Source organism: Neodiprion virginianus, chromosome 2 (assembly GCF_021901495.1).
Source record: "Neodiprion virginianus isolate iyNeoVirg1 chromosome 2, iyNeoVirg1.1, whole genome shotgun sequence".
NCBI classification, from domain to species: Eukaryota; Metazoa; Arthropoda; class Insecta; order Hymenoptera; family Diprionidae; genus Neodiprion; species Neodiprion virginianus.
Window position 1 is genome coordinate 3,540,749 of NC_060878.1, and position 13,999 is coordinate 3,554,747.

The 13,999-nt window shown below is 39.1% G+C and overlaps 3 protein-coding genes across 8 annotated transcripts in view; 1 reads left to right on the forward strand and 2 right to left on the reverse strand.

Annotated features, from left to right (window-relative positions):
• On the reverse strand, nt 1–2,883 carry LOC124298953 (uncharacterized). Its single transcript, XM_046751689.1, has 9 exons — nt 2,747–2,883; nt 2,154–2,340; nt 1,902–2,031; nt 1,555–1,781; nt 1,373–1,433; nt 1,152–1,280; nt 691–1,041; nt 521–603; nt 1–443 (listed from the first exon to the last, which is right to left on the reverse strand). Exons 1-9 carry the CDS (start codon nt 2,781–2,783, stop codon nt 317–319), a joined length of 1,332 nt encoding a protein of 443 aa, XP_046607645.1. The 5' UTR covers nt 2,784–2,883; the 3' UTR covers nt 1–316.
• LOC124298954 (galactokinase-like) lies at nt 2,701–7,941 on the forward strand. Of its 4 annotated transcripts, none has more exons than XM_046751690.1 (7): nt 2,701–2,839; nt 5,017–5,215; nt 5,572–5,758; nt 6,129–6,271; nt 6,374–6,668; nt 6,830–7,151; nt 7,269–7,941. In XM_046751690.1, exons 2-7 carry the CDS (start codon nt 5,054–5,056, stop codon nt 7,363–7,365), a joined length of 1,206 nt encoding a protein of 401 aa, XP_046607646.1. In that variant the 5' UTR covers nt 2,701–2,839; nt 5,017–5,053; the 3' UTR covers nt 7,366–7,941. The 4 variants fall into 4 exon arrangements, with proteins under 4 accessions (XP_046607646.1, XP_046607648.1, XP_046607649.1 ...); XM_046751692.1 differs by lacking the exon at nt 2,701–2,839 and adding an exon at nt 3,404–3,490; XM_046751693.1 differs by lacking the exon at nt 2,701–2,839 and adding an exon at nt 4,321–4,467.
• The window catches only part of LOC124298949 (sodium-independent sulfate anion transporter-like), a 23,773-nt gene continuing 17,490 nt past the window's right edge, over nt 7,717–13,999 (reverse strand). For all 3 annotated transcript variants that reach the window (XM_046751669.1, XM_046751668.1, XM_046751667.1), the window contains exons 3-11: nt 13,480–13,715; nt 12,904–13,105; nt 12,607–12,827; nt 11,895–12,243; nt 10,592–10,894; nt 9,580–9,725; nt 8,879–9,049; nt 8,577–8,730; nt 7,717–8,485 (exon numbers count right to left, since the gene is read on the reverse strand). In XM_046751669.1, the coding sequence (XP_046607625.1) occupies nt 8,445–8,485; nt 8,577–8,730; nt 8,879–9,049; nt 9,580–9,725; nt 10,592–10,894; nt 11,895–12,243; nt 12,607–12,827; nt 12,904–13,105; nt 13,480–13,715 (1,823 nt within the window). In that variant the 3' untranslated portion in view covers nt 7,717–8,444. The remainder of the gene's footprint in view (nt 8,486–8,576; nt 8,731–8,878; nt 9,050–9,579; nt 9,726–10,591; nt 10,895–11,894; nt 12,244–12,606; nt 12,828–12,903; nt 13,106–13,479; nt 13,716–13,999) is intronic.

A 13,999-nucleotide genomic window follows, 5' to 3' on the forward strand; every position in this document is an offset into this window, starting at 1 on the left:
TTTAAAATTGGGGTATTGATTTTTATTTTCTAAAAACCACGAAGATTAAAATCAACGCGATATCTTTACAAGATGTATACATTGTACATGTTAAATTAGGCAGAAATTATACATTTATTTGAAATTCTTTTGATATCGCATATTAATTGATATATTGTTGTTTTTCTTAATTCCTTGATGGAATATATTGTATTCTTATTAACAGCTTGTCAATCTGCGTTGAATTATTTAGCCACCGTTACGGCAGCCCTGTTTCCTTTACATAAGCTTGAATATTAGGCAACCCCTAGCCAAATTTGACAATGTAAACGAACATTCATACAGCAAAGTGTGTTCGCTGGAAACCTTGGCCTAAACTCTGCAAAATTGTTTGTACTTCTTCTTCGTTGTGATGGAAAAATATATAGGCATTGAACTTTGTCGCCACGTTACAGTTTTTGTCTCTGAAACAAGATAGATAACATAACAATTGTTACAATTTTTCACCAACAAGTGCACGTAACTTTGATAATTATCTTACCCCGCAATGAACGCAAAGTAGTCTGGAATATTAGCAGTACGCCCGCATGATGATATTTCCATATAGCTGTGCTTCGAAATAATCTAGAAATACCATACAGTACACAGTTAGAACAAAAAAATCTCTCAATGGCTAAAGCTAAATATCTCGTTGATCCAAATAAAACTTACATTATCATCGTTTGCCCGTGTGACTCTGACTCCTATCTCCAAGCATTCGAACCTGACACTTGTCGACTGGAAATCCTCAGACTTTAAGATTCGCCAAATGGCTTTTTCGATCTGTCTTACATCACCTTCCGTTCCAGTAGAAATAGAACCGCAGTACTTGAGCACGAATCCAGCTTTCAGCTGTTCGTTCTCTGTATTAGAGTTGTTTACCCCTGATTTATCATCTCCGATACAATCGGGTTTCAGAATCGGACTTCTCTGGAGTAGTAATTTTTTCATATGATCGATATTTGAGCTGCGAATCAGGTGAACAATTGGTCCGTAAACATCTCTGGATTGTTTATACCGATACTAAAACAGTTATAAAACTGCTGTGGTAAAATCACGTCAACAATACGTCGCAATTGACGGTGCCTGACTAGTAAGTCTTGTCATAGGAAAAATAGCCATTTGATCCATACTTTAATGATATGAAGAGATATGGGTTGTCCTATTGCCTTTTTCATGATTTTTCCAAGTCTTCCCTTGGCGCTAGCAGTTATAACGTTTCCGTTGATCTCATCCAAGACATCGCCAAGCTCAATTTTGTCCTGATAAAAGTATCGCAACAATTATGCCATTGCATTGATTATAAATAATTTTATGCATTGTAGCTAAATATGATTTTACAAAATATTCTTACATCTTCGGCAGCGACTGAATTTTCGTCTAAATTGACGACCAGAGCCTTCCCCTCTATGAAGCTGGACAGAAACGTAAAGAAGAGATTTTTATTAATAAGTATCGAGCGTTTACGTGAACGAGATTGACGCTACTTAAAGTTACATGCGTTTGCATCATCAATATCTAATCATCTAAACTTACGAAACCGACATGCCCATTGTCTTACAAGGCACGAGTTCAAGAGCTGAGCACTCAGGAAGCAGCCATGTGTCGTCCAGGAAACTGGCATTTTTCAAATTCAATCGAAAATTCAATTTACCGCATTGCAGCAAAACGGATAGTAGTATTTCCCCTAAAATTTCATCGCCCAAAATGCTTTGGGGTTCGTAGTAATCCAAGGCAAGTGGAAACGCGGAGTTATTCTGTGCCTGTTGAAAGTTGTACTTATTATACAGATGCACGAACAACATACACGTGAAAAATTGCCTGACGAAAAAAAAAAATAGTTTGCATCATAATCATACGTAATTCTCTATTGGTATGCTTACTAATATTTGGATAGGCACATGAAGGCATTGACGAGTAAGACAAATCCTAATCAAAAGCCTTAGTCGTCCAACGGGTGAGCGAACTTTACAGTTCGCTTTGACCGCCTCCACGGCCGAAGTGTATGCGTAGCTGAAATTCATTATCTCATCAACCAATCCGCAATTCATGTATGTATAATTAAAGTGAGAGAAAGTCAATTAAAGTCAAGTCATTCAATCCTGCATAAAATGAATTCAGTCAGATATTTAAACCTTTGATTTTTAGCCAGAACCTCTTCCATCCAGTACCAAGCTTCAGCTAACTTTGGAAATCCTATAGCATTCATACGCATCAGAACACCTTTTTGCAAGCATCTCTCCAGACTTTTGCAAAACGACGGTAAATCTGGATTGCTGTCGTCGATATTTCCCGTAAATTCGGTTAATTTTCTGGTCCAGCCTTGCAAGATTAAAAAGCATACAATTTGTGTATTTCCTGTAATTGCCTAGTTACATTAAATCAATTACTGGATTAGTTAAACGATTTAAGCTTTGATCCTATTTTTAAATACTTTTTAGTACCGATGGCGGGTCGTGAGAGGGCGCACTTGACCTTATTTTCAAATTAAATATGTAGAAAGAAAAAGGGGGGAGTAAAATAAAATATCGATCGATAATATAAATCCATTAATCGAAACTGATAAAATGCTCGACCGACGTAGAGGTGAAAAAAATTTAATCAGTACTTATCTGACGTTCCAGTTGATTCGATTACGTTAATCTCTCGAGTTTTCACAGCGACAAAATACGGCCGAGTTACATAACCTGTATCTTCGAGGGATAAAAAGGAACTATCGGATAATTACCTTTCAATTCCTTAATGAGAGGATCTGAGACCGACATTGCATAGTGTTACGATTAGGCCTCCTCGTCGATGATACACGCAGCTAAAATCTGAGGTATTTCCCCCTTTTCACGACATTTATTGTCATGTTTACCGACAGCTGCTTGTTTATTGAGCGTCCATGCATTCGCGCACTACTCGTCCTCTATGTACTCGCTATTATACTTTTTATCATGAACGATTTATTTGGTACCTCCGCGTTATATCACAACTTTTCGAACTTCGGTAACCACTCAATATCCTTGGTTTCCTCCTACCAGACGACATTGTTTTTTAATTAAGTCATCAGTTTACGTCAGTTCGAACAACATTACGAAAATCAATCTAAGTCACTGTTGGTCAGGGTTGCCATACGTACGATAACTATAGTACATGTACGATATATTTACCGTCCGTACGATACACGATTATCGTACTAATTTGTACGATAATTGTACCATATTATGTGAGATTGTCCGATATTTTTTTTTTGCTCCTTAATCGATACGTCAGAACGTCACGCCGGTATTTTTGTGATAAGTTTTCCTGCCGCTAGATGGCCGTCAAGGTTATTACTGAAATACAGACACGGAGAACAATAACAAAGAACAAGAACAACAGAGAGCGATAGAGCGCTAGGCCGCTCGCTAGGCGGTTATTGGTCGATCACTCGATCTCGTCAATGTATTGGCTTCTCTGTTTCCAGTGTTTTCTCCTTTCTCTTACTGTAAGTAGTGCATGTTTATCTTGTGTCCATAATTTAGTACGATAATTTATAATAATAGACGATAATTAGGATGATAATTTTTTTTACCATCGTACAATAAGTGTACGATAAATTTGTGCAGCCTGATACGATATTTTCGCAACAGGGCCGAATTTAGAGGTCGAGAGGCTTCGGGGCAACAGAGGAGTGGAGGCCCCCTGGCCCCAAATTATTTTCCAAATAAAGTGGACAATTTTTTTCCGTTGAGCTTTTCAATGAATAATTTGTTGTGGAACCAAGGATAGATTATTTTATTATTTAACAAACATATAAATATAATCAGAAACGAGAATTATCTGAAATTAAATTCTAGCGTTAACGAACGGAATCTTCCGAGCTGTTTTTGCCGAAAAATCGTTGATGATTTCGCTGAAATCCAGTTCCCGGAGTAGATCACTTTCAATACTCAGGAGAGAAAGCTTTGATAGACGATTTTGTCCCATCGTGGTTCGAAGCCTATTTTTTATAATTTTCATTTTTCAAAATGAGCATCAAAACCAAATACATTCTCAGTGCAATTTCAAAGTTTGGGAATGTAGCTCTGAAATTTTGATCTTCGAGAATTTGGTAGTAAAATAGTTCCGGAGATTGGTCTTTTCCTTAGTCCTTTTTGTATGAGTCGATCAAAGATACAAATTGAACCAACTCATTACCAAGACTAGGTTCTAAATCATCCTGATAAACTTTCACCAATGCCTCTGCTGCAGCGTGCAGATTTTCAGCATCCATCTTGTCGATGTGATTGAGAAATCCAAATCTCGAACGTACAGTTTCATAAGCATGCAATTTTTCGGTAAGCGAAACGCATAGCTGGTCGACCACTGGGATAAAAGCGGATACTTTGTATTTCTCCTTCGGTGACAGATTTGCGTCTTGTGCTTTCCCGTAATCAAGCGGATTCAACCTCACGTTTCTCGTTCTGGTCCTGGTGCGTGATTGTACGTATTCGTCAGTCTGAGATATTTTTTTGGCAGAAAAATTTCTAAAAGCGAAAACAGCGTAAAAAAATTTTTACTAGTGTTTATATACTAGTTGGAATTTGAAAATTTTTTTTTCGAAGTCTCAATTGTAGGAGCCCCTCTTTCGTGGAGGCCCCGGGGCTGTAGCCCCGGTTGCCCCCCCCCCCCCACCCCTAAATACGACCCTTTTTCGCAACGGCCATCTGGCAACCCTGCTGTCGGTGTTAAGTCTCGGAACATCCACAGTTCTTTGTATGTTCGTAAATCAGTAAGTTTAATTCATCGCTCGACAAATTTTCACACCAGCAGTGAGAACTGCTTATTTTAATCTCCGTTCATTTTACCTCAACCCATTGTCTATAGCTCTTGCAATTTAGTTTTAGCCGGCGTTATTTTACTCTTGGATTATATGTGCCGAAATGCAGTCACGATTGACGTACATCAGAATACAAATCTTCTCAGATGTTCTAAAATTCTTACTGCAGCTGCTCGTGTAAGAGATTTTGTCAATTTGCTTACTACTTTCAGTTGTCTCCAAAGTCAACGGTTTCAAGTATAATTGAAAATGGCTACTGTTATACCTGACAAAAATGATCTTCGAGTAAAAGCACTTCAAGCCTTTGCTAAAGAATTTGGGGAAGATGCCACATTTTGCGCTTGTGCACCTGGACGAGTAAATTTGATTGGTGAGCACACAGATTACAACGAGGGATTCGTTTTGCCGATGGTAATGATTTGCCGTTTGATTTTTTCATTCAAATAGTTGCGAAGTTGCTAAGTGTACAATTTTTTTTGACCACAATTCTGTCCAATTTCTGCAAAATTCGTACACAATTCACTATCATTATACTTAGTGACCTTATGACGATGATATTAAAGCAGCTGGTTTCACGTTATTATCAAATTTTTCTTATGCAACAAGATAGTTTATATAACAGACTCCCAGAGACTAGTTGAAGTCGTTGTCAGTACATGTTCAATTTTTGCAAATGATTGATGACGCCGGTAGAGATGCAGTAGATAAAGTATACTTTTTTCCAGACTTTGTGTGCGACGATTAAATTTGCAATCCATATCCTTTAGGCACTCCCAATGGTAACTGTAATTGCAGCCAGACCGAATCAATCTCGCAGATGCGTTGTTATAACCATGAGTGGGTCTATTGGACACGTAGACCGAGCGGAGTTTGACATAAGTAATCGGGATGAAATGAAATCTGGAGAACCAAAATGGGCAAACTACGTGAAAGGACCAATTGCAAATTTCACGTGTTGGTATAAGCTGGATACATCTTCATATAAACCTGCAGTTCATTCTTGTTATATCATACAATCTATAAATGTAGATTTACGATGACTGATAATCAATGTAAATCTACCTCTAAACAAAACAATGTTCTGATAAGCTTTGCCACGGAATTATACTAGATTATCTTATGAACCCACAGCAGCTTGCTGGTTGTAAACATATCCACACATTTATATTGCACTCGTTGTTTACGTAATAGTATAACTCAATGCATGGTACTGTTGCATAAGCGATAGATAAAGAGATAGTGTTTTTTTTTCCACTCATTTCGTTGTTATGCAATTGGAAAAACGCATAACTCCTGATTTTCATACTCTTGATATCCTTTTCAGGCGATTTGCCAGGATTTGATGCACTCATTGTTTCAAGCGTGCCTGTTGGTGCTGGCTTGAGCAGTTCCGCAGCCCTAGAGGTTGCTACATACACTTTATTGGAGGCTTTGAGTGGCTGCAGAACTATAGAGCTCAATATCAAGGTAAAGATGACATTTTTTCACCTTCTTTTGTCCTTGGTGGGGAAGCTCGTTATGAGGGTTACGTAAAAAGTAGAGAATATGCATATCCTCCTTATTGTTTAGGCCGTAGCATGCCAGCAAGCCGAGCATGAGTTTGCTGGGGTTCCATGTGGGATAATGGATCAGTTTATATCGGTAATGGGAAAGGAAGGTCATGCCCTGCTTCTTGACTGCAGAAATTTGAGTACAAAACATATTCCAATGGTTCAAGAGGACTGTGTTTTTCTTATAACGAATTCAAACGCTCCGCACAAACTTTCCAGCAGCCAGTACACTGAGCGTCGAGAAGCCTGTTACGTGGCTGCAAGAAGACTGAATTTGAAGAGCCTGCGAGAGGCGACCATTGCTGATTTAGACAGTAAATTATCGAGCATAACGCGTTATCAGTTTTGCACAGATATTCAGGTCGTAGATTCATATACACAAGCACGACCGTGAATAATTACGTGTCATTTCATCGCCGATTCAACATTCTGACTCTCGATTTGTGTTCATATGTGTTTAAATCGATTTTTGTAGTTTTGAAAGCGCAAAATGTCTGTGAGATGCTGATAAAAAGGGCCCGTCACGTCATTACTGAGATATCTAGAACTGTTGCTGCTGCACAGGCTCTGGAAGAAGGTTCGTTTGTTAAGTTTGGACAGCTGATGAATGAGAGTCACGACTCTTTGCAAAAGGACTATGAAGTCTCGTCCCAGGAACTAGACAGCCTTGTTTCGGCAGCTAGAGAAATTCGCGGCGTTCTGGGAAGCCGGTTGACTGGTGCTGGCTTTGGAGGCTGCACCGTTACCCTGGTCAAAAAAGACTCTGTCGACGAGTTAATCAAAAACATCAAACAGAAGTTCGTATCTGACAATCGTGGATCTGTATTTGCCATTTTTCATTTTGCTCAGACAATGTTCGAAAAATATCATCGAACTCCGTGCAGAACGTGTTGTAGATTTCTTTTCTTCCACAGGTACAAGGGGAATCCAGATTTTTACGTCGCAATACCTGACGGAGGGGCTCGAGAGATGGGAGTTAATTACTGCAAGAGCACTGACGAGCTTCACTAATTTATTGTGACAGAATTTTGAGAGGGTGGCCCTGAGTTAGGTCTTGATTTCAAAGTATTTCTGCGATTTTCGAACTTGACACACCGTGAGCATTTTATTCTGTTAAAATGCATAGTTTTTCGGGTTAAATTTTGAAATAAGTCCTAAAATAGTGCGACTCTAGTATCATTATCAAATTAACGTGTCGTCTAAAGGTGATTTGCAGTCGCCGTGGCATCTGATATCTTTATAGCCAAATGAATTTATTTTTATTACCGTTTAAACTTTGGTAATGACCGGGGTGCAACCAAAGCAATAACGTCGAAGTAATTTAAAACTGATTGTGCAACCAATTGTTTTTTCGAATAAATGAAAAACGAGGAAGTAATTGGTTTTGTAACAAACAACAATGTTACTCTTACGTATTTTTATGACCACTTTATAAATACCCAAGAAATTGTTGGGAGATTGTTTGAACGTAAAGTCGACTGTTTTACCATGTTTAGTGATGAACGATTGCGAGCGACTTCGTTATTCCCAAACTAATTACTGTTCTGCGTATTTGTCACGATAAATAGACGCCATGACGAGTTTTCATTATCATTTTTTATTGAGCCATATTTCAATAATCCTAATTATTCTACGCCGCATTCACTTCTGTGGATAATATTCAATATCTTTGCCTACTGTACAAGGAGCATATGTATACGTATAGATATAGTATATGTATTTTAATACTGTTGCGTAACCTGGCGTTCACTGCCACAGCGAAGAACTTCTCGATTATACACGTGAGAAAAAAAATTCATTGAGCTTGATTCTTTGATTCAATGAAATAATTTAGTTTACGCTATTTAAAAATTGTCCCGACTTTGCAGTTTCGACAAAGCAATAAAATAATTCCGTATAATAATCACGTCAATTTGATGAAACTGTTTCTTGCACGAAATTATTTCATCGAGTCAGATGAAACTGAATTATTTCGTAAAATCAAAGATTCACGATAATAGGAGATTTAAATATTTTTCTAAGTGCACGACGCGCCGCAAAGTTGAGATTCTTACTCCAGGTATTTACATACTTGTAGTGGCCTCAGATTCTCAGTGTCTCGTTACCGGAGTCGTTGACAAGTTGGAGAATTCTAAAATGAATTAAATCAACGTTAATTATTAGTCACGTAGCTTTGAAATATCGCTGATAAATCCAAAATTCATCGTCGTTATATTTCTTACCTTTGAGGTAGTCGTTTAGTTCCGTTTCGCTTGCGCTGCATCGAAGATCGGACGGTTTTACACCGCGAAATATTTCCACAACGCTTGGTTTCAAGTTATGAAATAACAGCGGCTGTCCGCGACTAGCAAAATCTTGTACGAGAATTTTGATACCCTTTAAAACACGACAGAAAATTATTTTTTAACGTAACTAGTATTTACTACCTGTATTCACTCGAGTGTAAAAATTCAACATCGAATTAATAACTTGGCCACACTTATATTTTGCATATCGATTTGTTATGAATACCGAAAACTCTCACCTTGGCGGCTGTAAAATCGGCAGCTTGTATGTGAGTCGAGTCGATGACAACGGGGACGGTCTTTCCTTGTCGTAATCCCTGTTTACTGACAATTGCCCTGACATATTCGACGCTTGGAAAGACTAGGCTTCTGTCAGGTGTGATTACGAGGTATTCACACCCACTGGCGCTCTGTAAAACGTGAATATAAGTGATGGGAGAATTTGAATTCCAAAAGAACGAGTGTTCTAAATTTATGGGCGTATATTTTTAGGAAATCAATTACATACACACACAGGCGTTCGAGAATATATCGCATACGCTGGAAATTTACAGTAATTAATATTTCAACGCCGTAAAATATATACATTATTATAGTATTCCAAAAACTCGCGAAGCCTGCGGTATAAAAATTATAATGGTAGAGATATTTAGACGCTATCGTGATGATCAAATTTAACGCCTCTTCAAAGTTGTGAAACTGCTCATCACGCATTGCTCGGGGATATTAAACGCTGCTTATTAGCCAACATATATAGATATATTATACAAAAATACTGGCAAACAACGATTCAGAATGCCTTATGTTTCTTGCCTTGTCGTTTCTTTGTGATCTATGCGATTATGTCGTTCGGCGATTTCATAATGTTATTTTGAACCTGCTTTTTCCTTTAGGTCATTGTTGTTTTTTTTTTCTTATCACAATCCGATAATTCACTTACCGTTGCTTTGCGAACGTTGAGCGTTGGTCTGGCAGAAGCGTAGAGAAGAAACAACAGGTTGATTCCAATACCGATAACTATTCCCAATTCCAGTCTTATGAATAAGCAGCAAAGAAACGTGGCGAAAGCCGGAATTAGGTCGATTTCTTGAAAAATAAAAACAAAATAGAAACAAATAAATATCGAAAGAACCGTAATTTACGGGTTTCGCTTGATCGTTTCACATTCCGCATAAATAGGAACTGAATCAGCATATATTCGTAAGTGGTGGTAAAAAATTTAATATCATTTAGACTTCCGCTTACTGTAATCTTCGTCGGAGACGACGGTAAAATTTGAATGCGGTTGTAATCATATTTTTTTTTTCTTCCGCTGTTGCAGAGATGGGTGATTTTGAGGTCAAGTCAGTGGGATATTTAACGATATTTATTCCTTCGCGGATGGAAAAAGAGTTGATCAAAACTAATACACACGAATTATGGAATACGTAATTGATAGATAAAAAAAAAAAATGTATTATACAAAATGACTATAATTTCAATAGACGTTTCTTGCACTACGGTAATATGTACTTCCGGGCTACATTCACATACAAAACGTAATTCCAAAACACGCGTAATTCCGTGAATGTCAACGATAACAATAATAATTTAAATAACAATAGTAACGGTGTACACTGTCGGCAAAAAAAAAAAAAAAAATCGGGACCGATTTGAAACGTGAATAAAATCCGAACGCGTTGACCGATTTCCGAAAACTTTCTTTGAATAATAATTTTTTCCTGTATCCCACTTTTTCAAAACCTGTTTTTCAAGAGCGTGTATCTCAATAACGAGTAATGATTTTCGGTATTTTCAAACGCGAAATGAAAAACTTGTTCTTCTTCTACTTTCGAGCGGAAAAAAAAGTTTTCGAAAATCGGTCAACACGTTTTGATTTTATTTATGTTTCAAATCGGTCCCGGGTTTTTTTTTTTGTTTGTTTGCCCACCCTGTGTAATATATCGCCTTACTTTTTGTTCTCCACATCGGTTTGATAACGTGAAACTCGACCATGAAGACAACCGCCGCTATGATTACCGCTGCCAGAGCGGTTTTGGGTATATAGTAGAAGTACGGTGTTAAAAATTGCAGCGATAGGAGGACCATTAGCCCGGTGTAAACACCGCCCATCGTCGTTTTAACCCCGGAAGCATTGTTGACGGCACCACGGCTCAAGCCGCCTGTAACTGGTATCGATGATACGAACGCCGAAACCATGTTGCAGGCGCCCAGGGCCAACATCTCCTGCGTCGCGTCAATCTGCTTGCCATTGGCTGTAAACATGCGGAGGCGAAATTTATTTCGCGACGATAATTGAAATTCGGTAATACGTATCTGTAATATATAATAATATATGCCAACGTAGAGGAAGTTGTCGAGAAAAGAGAATGAAACGTCTGTAATCGGTGACCTTCGCCTTTGAAATATTTACATCTCATATCAATATTGCTCATGACGTTCTTATATTTTATCTTCTTTTTTTCGCGGATCCAGTTCTCTCGCATAGGTATAATACATACACAGGTATGTGCAGGTCATGTATGGATAACTTAATTTTAAATAGGAACACGTTTGTACGCCGTGATCTAAAGAATAATTTATACATCACGTGACAAACGTACGTAAAGATGGAACTCATACACCTTAACAAACTATTCGTGTACTCGTGATACAGGTATTTATATATATATAATATATGTTTGCAGTATGGATATTGACGATCATGTATCAATCCCCCGGGGAAATTATTCCAATTCGCGGACTAACTTTTTAAGCCAGCTGGAGGAAATTGAATGAATCCGGCTGGTATATAGAATTGTCCGTGGATTATTGGAAATTTTGATGAAGTAAGAAGAAGAAGAAGGTAGGAAACCGGGGTAAATACCATCTGGATGATGAGGTTTGTCGAAAAGTAGATTGTGCAACAAGGTGGCAAACTCGGTCTTTCCGAGCCGAGCGTAAGTTTTATTTGCAATGTGAGTCGAAGACGAATATTGAAAATATGCAAGGCGAAAAAACCGTCGCCTCCTTGTTGCACGGGATTCTTTATTACAAGAGAATGTTACGCGTTTTTCCCACGAAGTACGAAATTGAGGTTAGGATCGCGTAACGTCAGATTGGTCAGATTTGTTCGCGACAGCGCATGCGCGGAGTACAGAAAAGACGTATTTACTTCGCGCATACTTCGAGCACGGAAAACACGAATGGAAGAACGCGTAAAACATGCTCGCGTTATTACGAACGAGATTTTTAGAAAATTGCTTTTAAACTTACAGAATACTTTGGATATGGCGATGCTCTCGAGGAGGCTGAGGAGCGGCAAAACGAAGCATCCGGATCCGAGAGCCGAGAGGGTGTCGGCGAAATGGAGGAAAGTTTCGTTCCCACCAACCCCAGTGAAGGGCGGCGTTTCGAAGCTGGGCAATCCAGGCTTGACATAGCCGGTAAGGACGACGGGCGAAGTGCCGGCGTGGGATTCGATCAAGTAACAGCCAACGCTGCAGATAACCACTATCAATATGTTCCTGGACGTTGATATGAACCACAGGCAACTGAGAATTGATTTCTGGAACGGCGTCGGCTCCTTAGCGTCCTTTGGTGTGATCGGGAGGTCCTTTAATTTCTGCGTCGCAAATGGTGGTCATTCATTGATTGTACTCGTAGGTATAATATGAACAATTCGAGGATAAACATTACACATCTAGGTATGTACACGGTACTGCGATGCGATGATTTGAAATACGGTCATTCAATTTCCTCCTAATTTTTAACGCAATCGAGCCTACGCACGATATTATGTCGCAAGATTGTACCTCCACAAGTTAACGCGGGATAAATAACTCCTTTAACAAATAGACAAAATTGGAGCAAGGTGCAATTATAGCTTCACAGGCTGCTGAGAGTTGTTGTTTACATTTATTTTTATCTCGACAGGTGATGACACCGCCATATCAAATGAATATATAGTTTCACTTGGCGAGCTTACCCTGAGGAGTAGAAGAACTATCATGCAGACGACACCGAGAACAGCGTCCCACAGCCGGGTTTCCGAGATGTGTTCGAAGATGGATTGCCAGACGTGTAAGAATTTCGCTGCCGTAAAATTCAGCCCGAGAATATCCTTAACTTGGGATGTTGCGATTATAATCGCCGCCGCAGAGGTGAAGCCAACCGAAACAGGGCCGGATATGAAGTCTATCAAGAAACCTGTCGCAGGAGAAAAGTGGAAAGCATGAATTTTTAACGCGGTCGTTTCTTTATCGGGATTCGCCTTCGGACTTACCCAGCTGTAGAATGCCCATCAACAACATCACGCAGCCCGAGACAAACGTCAACAGGATAGCGAACTCCGGACCGAGATTAGCTTTGTGTAAAGTTTCTTTGGTCAGGATAGCCAGTATCGCTGTTGGGCCGACAGGCACGTCTTTGCACGGGCCCAATATCGTGTAAACGAAGCAAGCCATGAAGGAGGAGTAGAGACCGTACTGAAACGATTCGAAGTGGGTTTGAGGAAATCATTAAAGGGTTATTAACTTGGTCAGGATTTTTCAAAATTCTATTAAAAAAAAATTTCATTATCGTAATGACATGTAGATACATATATTTAAGTATATGCACAGAAAATTTCATGTTGATCCGACAAGTATTCTCGAAGTTACGCGCATATTTGTTTTCACCAATGAAAAATATCAAAATGGACTTTCATGTTACCCCAATGTGCGTATAAATTTTAATATTATTAAATTGAAACGTCTCTTCGTGAAAAATCCTTGAAAAATCGCTTTTTCACGGCCTCCTGTCTAGGTATAACTCCTTAAAACAAAAAACGAACATCATGGCTCATGAGGGGGAAAAATACCTGCGGAGGAACTCCGGCTACACTTGCGTAGGCAATGGCTTGCGGAATTACAGTGAGACCGACCGTCAGACCGGCGACCAAATCGTTCACCGCATACCCTCTGTTGTACTTTGGTAGCCATTCGAATATCGGTATTCTTCTATAAAGTATCTTCTTCGTGCACGATCTTCGTATCCGGTGACAGACCCATTTTGCTCCCGAGGAACACGCGAGGCCTCGTTCCACATCGTCGAATGCTGAAGAAGGAAAAACGAAGGAAGTTACAGACGACGTTCACACTTGCCGGGTCGTCCGACCGGTGTATTTATGCACCTATATCAGCCACATACTATTCGATAGAAATTTTCACTCGAGAATATCAATCGTGCAAAACATGCTGTGAAATACTTGTACACACATGCAGTGGCAAACCGACAGGGTGACAGCTAATCAATGGTGTTGTTTTGATCATGATTAACCCAGTAGCTTTATCGAAGATGGAACATCCGATTAACAAACCTGAAGAATTTGTCCGAGTCTT

What these genes read in the sequence shown, in the direction of transcription:
- LOC124298953 (XM_046751689.1), bottom strand. Translation starts at nt 2,783, where the DNA reads ATGTCGGTCTCAGATCCTCTCATTAAGGAATTGAAAG. An exon ending in CACGGGCAAACGATGATAAT is followed by an intron (nt 604 to 690) that starts GTAAGTTTTATT and finishes TGGTATTTCTAG; the next exon opens with ATTATTTCGAAGCACAGCTA. An exon ending in TACTTTGCGTTCATTGCGGG is followed by an intron (nt 444 to 520) that starts GTAAGATAATTA and finishes ATCTTGTTTCAG; the next exon opens with AGACAAAAACTGTAACGTGG.
- LOC124298954 (XM_046751690.1), top strand. Translation starts at nt 5,054, where the DNA reads ATGGCTACTGTTATACCTGACAAAAATGATCTTCGAGTAAAAGCACTT. An exon ending in ACCAATTGCAAATTTCACGT is followed by an intron (nt 5,759 to 6,128) that starts GTTGGTATAAGC and finishes TATCCTTTTCAG; the next exon opens with GCGATTTGCCAGGATTTGAT. An exon ending in GACCATTGCTGATTTAGACA is followed by an intron (nt 6,669 to 6,829) that starts GTAAATTATCGA and finishes CGATTTTTGTAG; the next exon opens with TTTTGAAAGCGCAAAATGTC.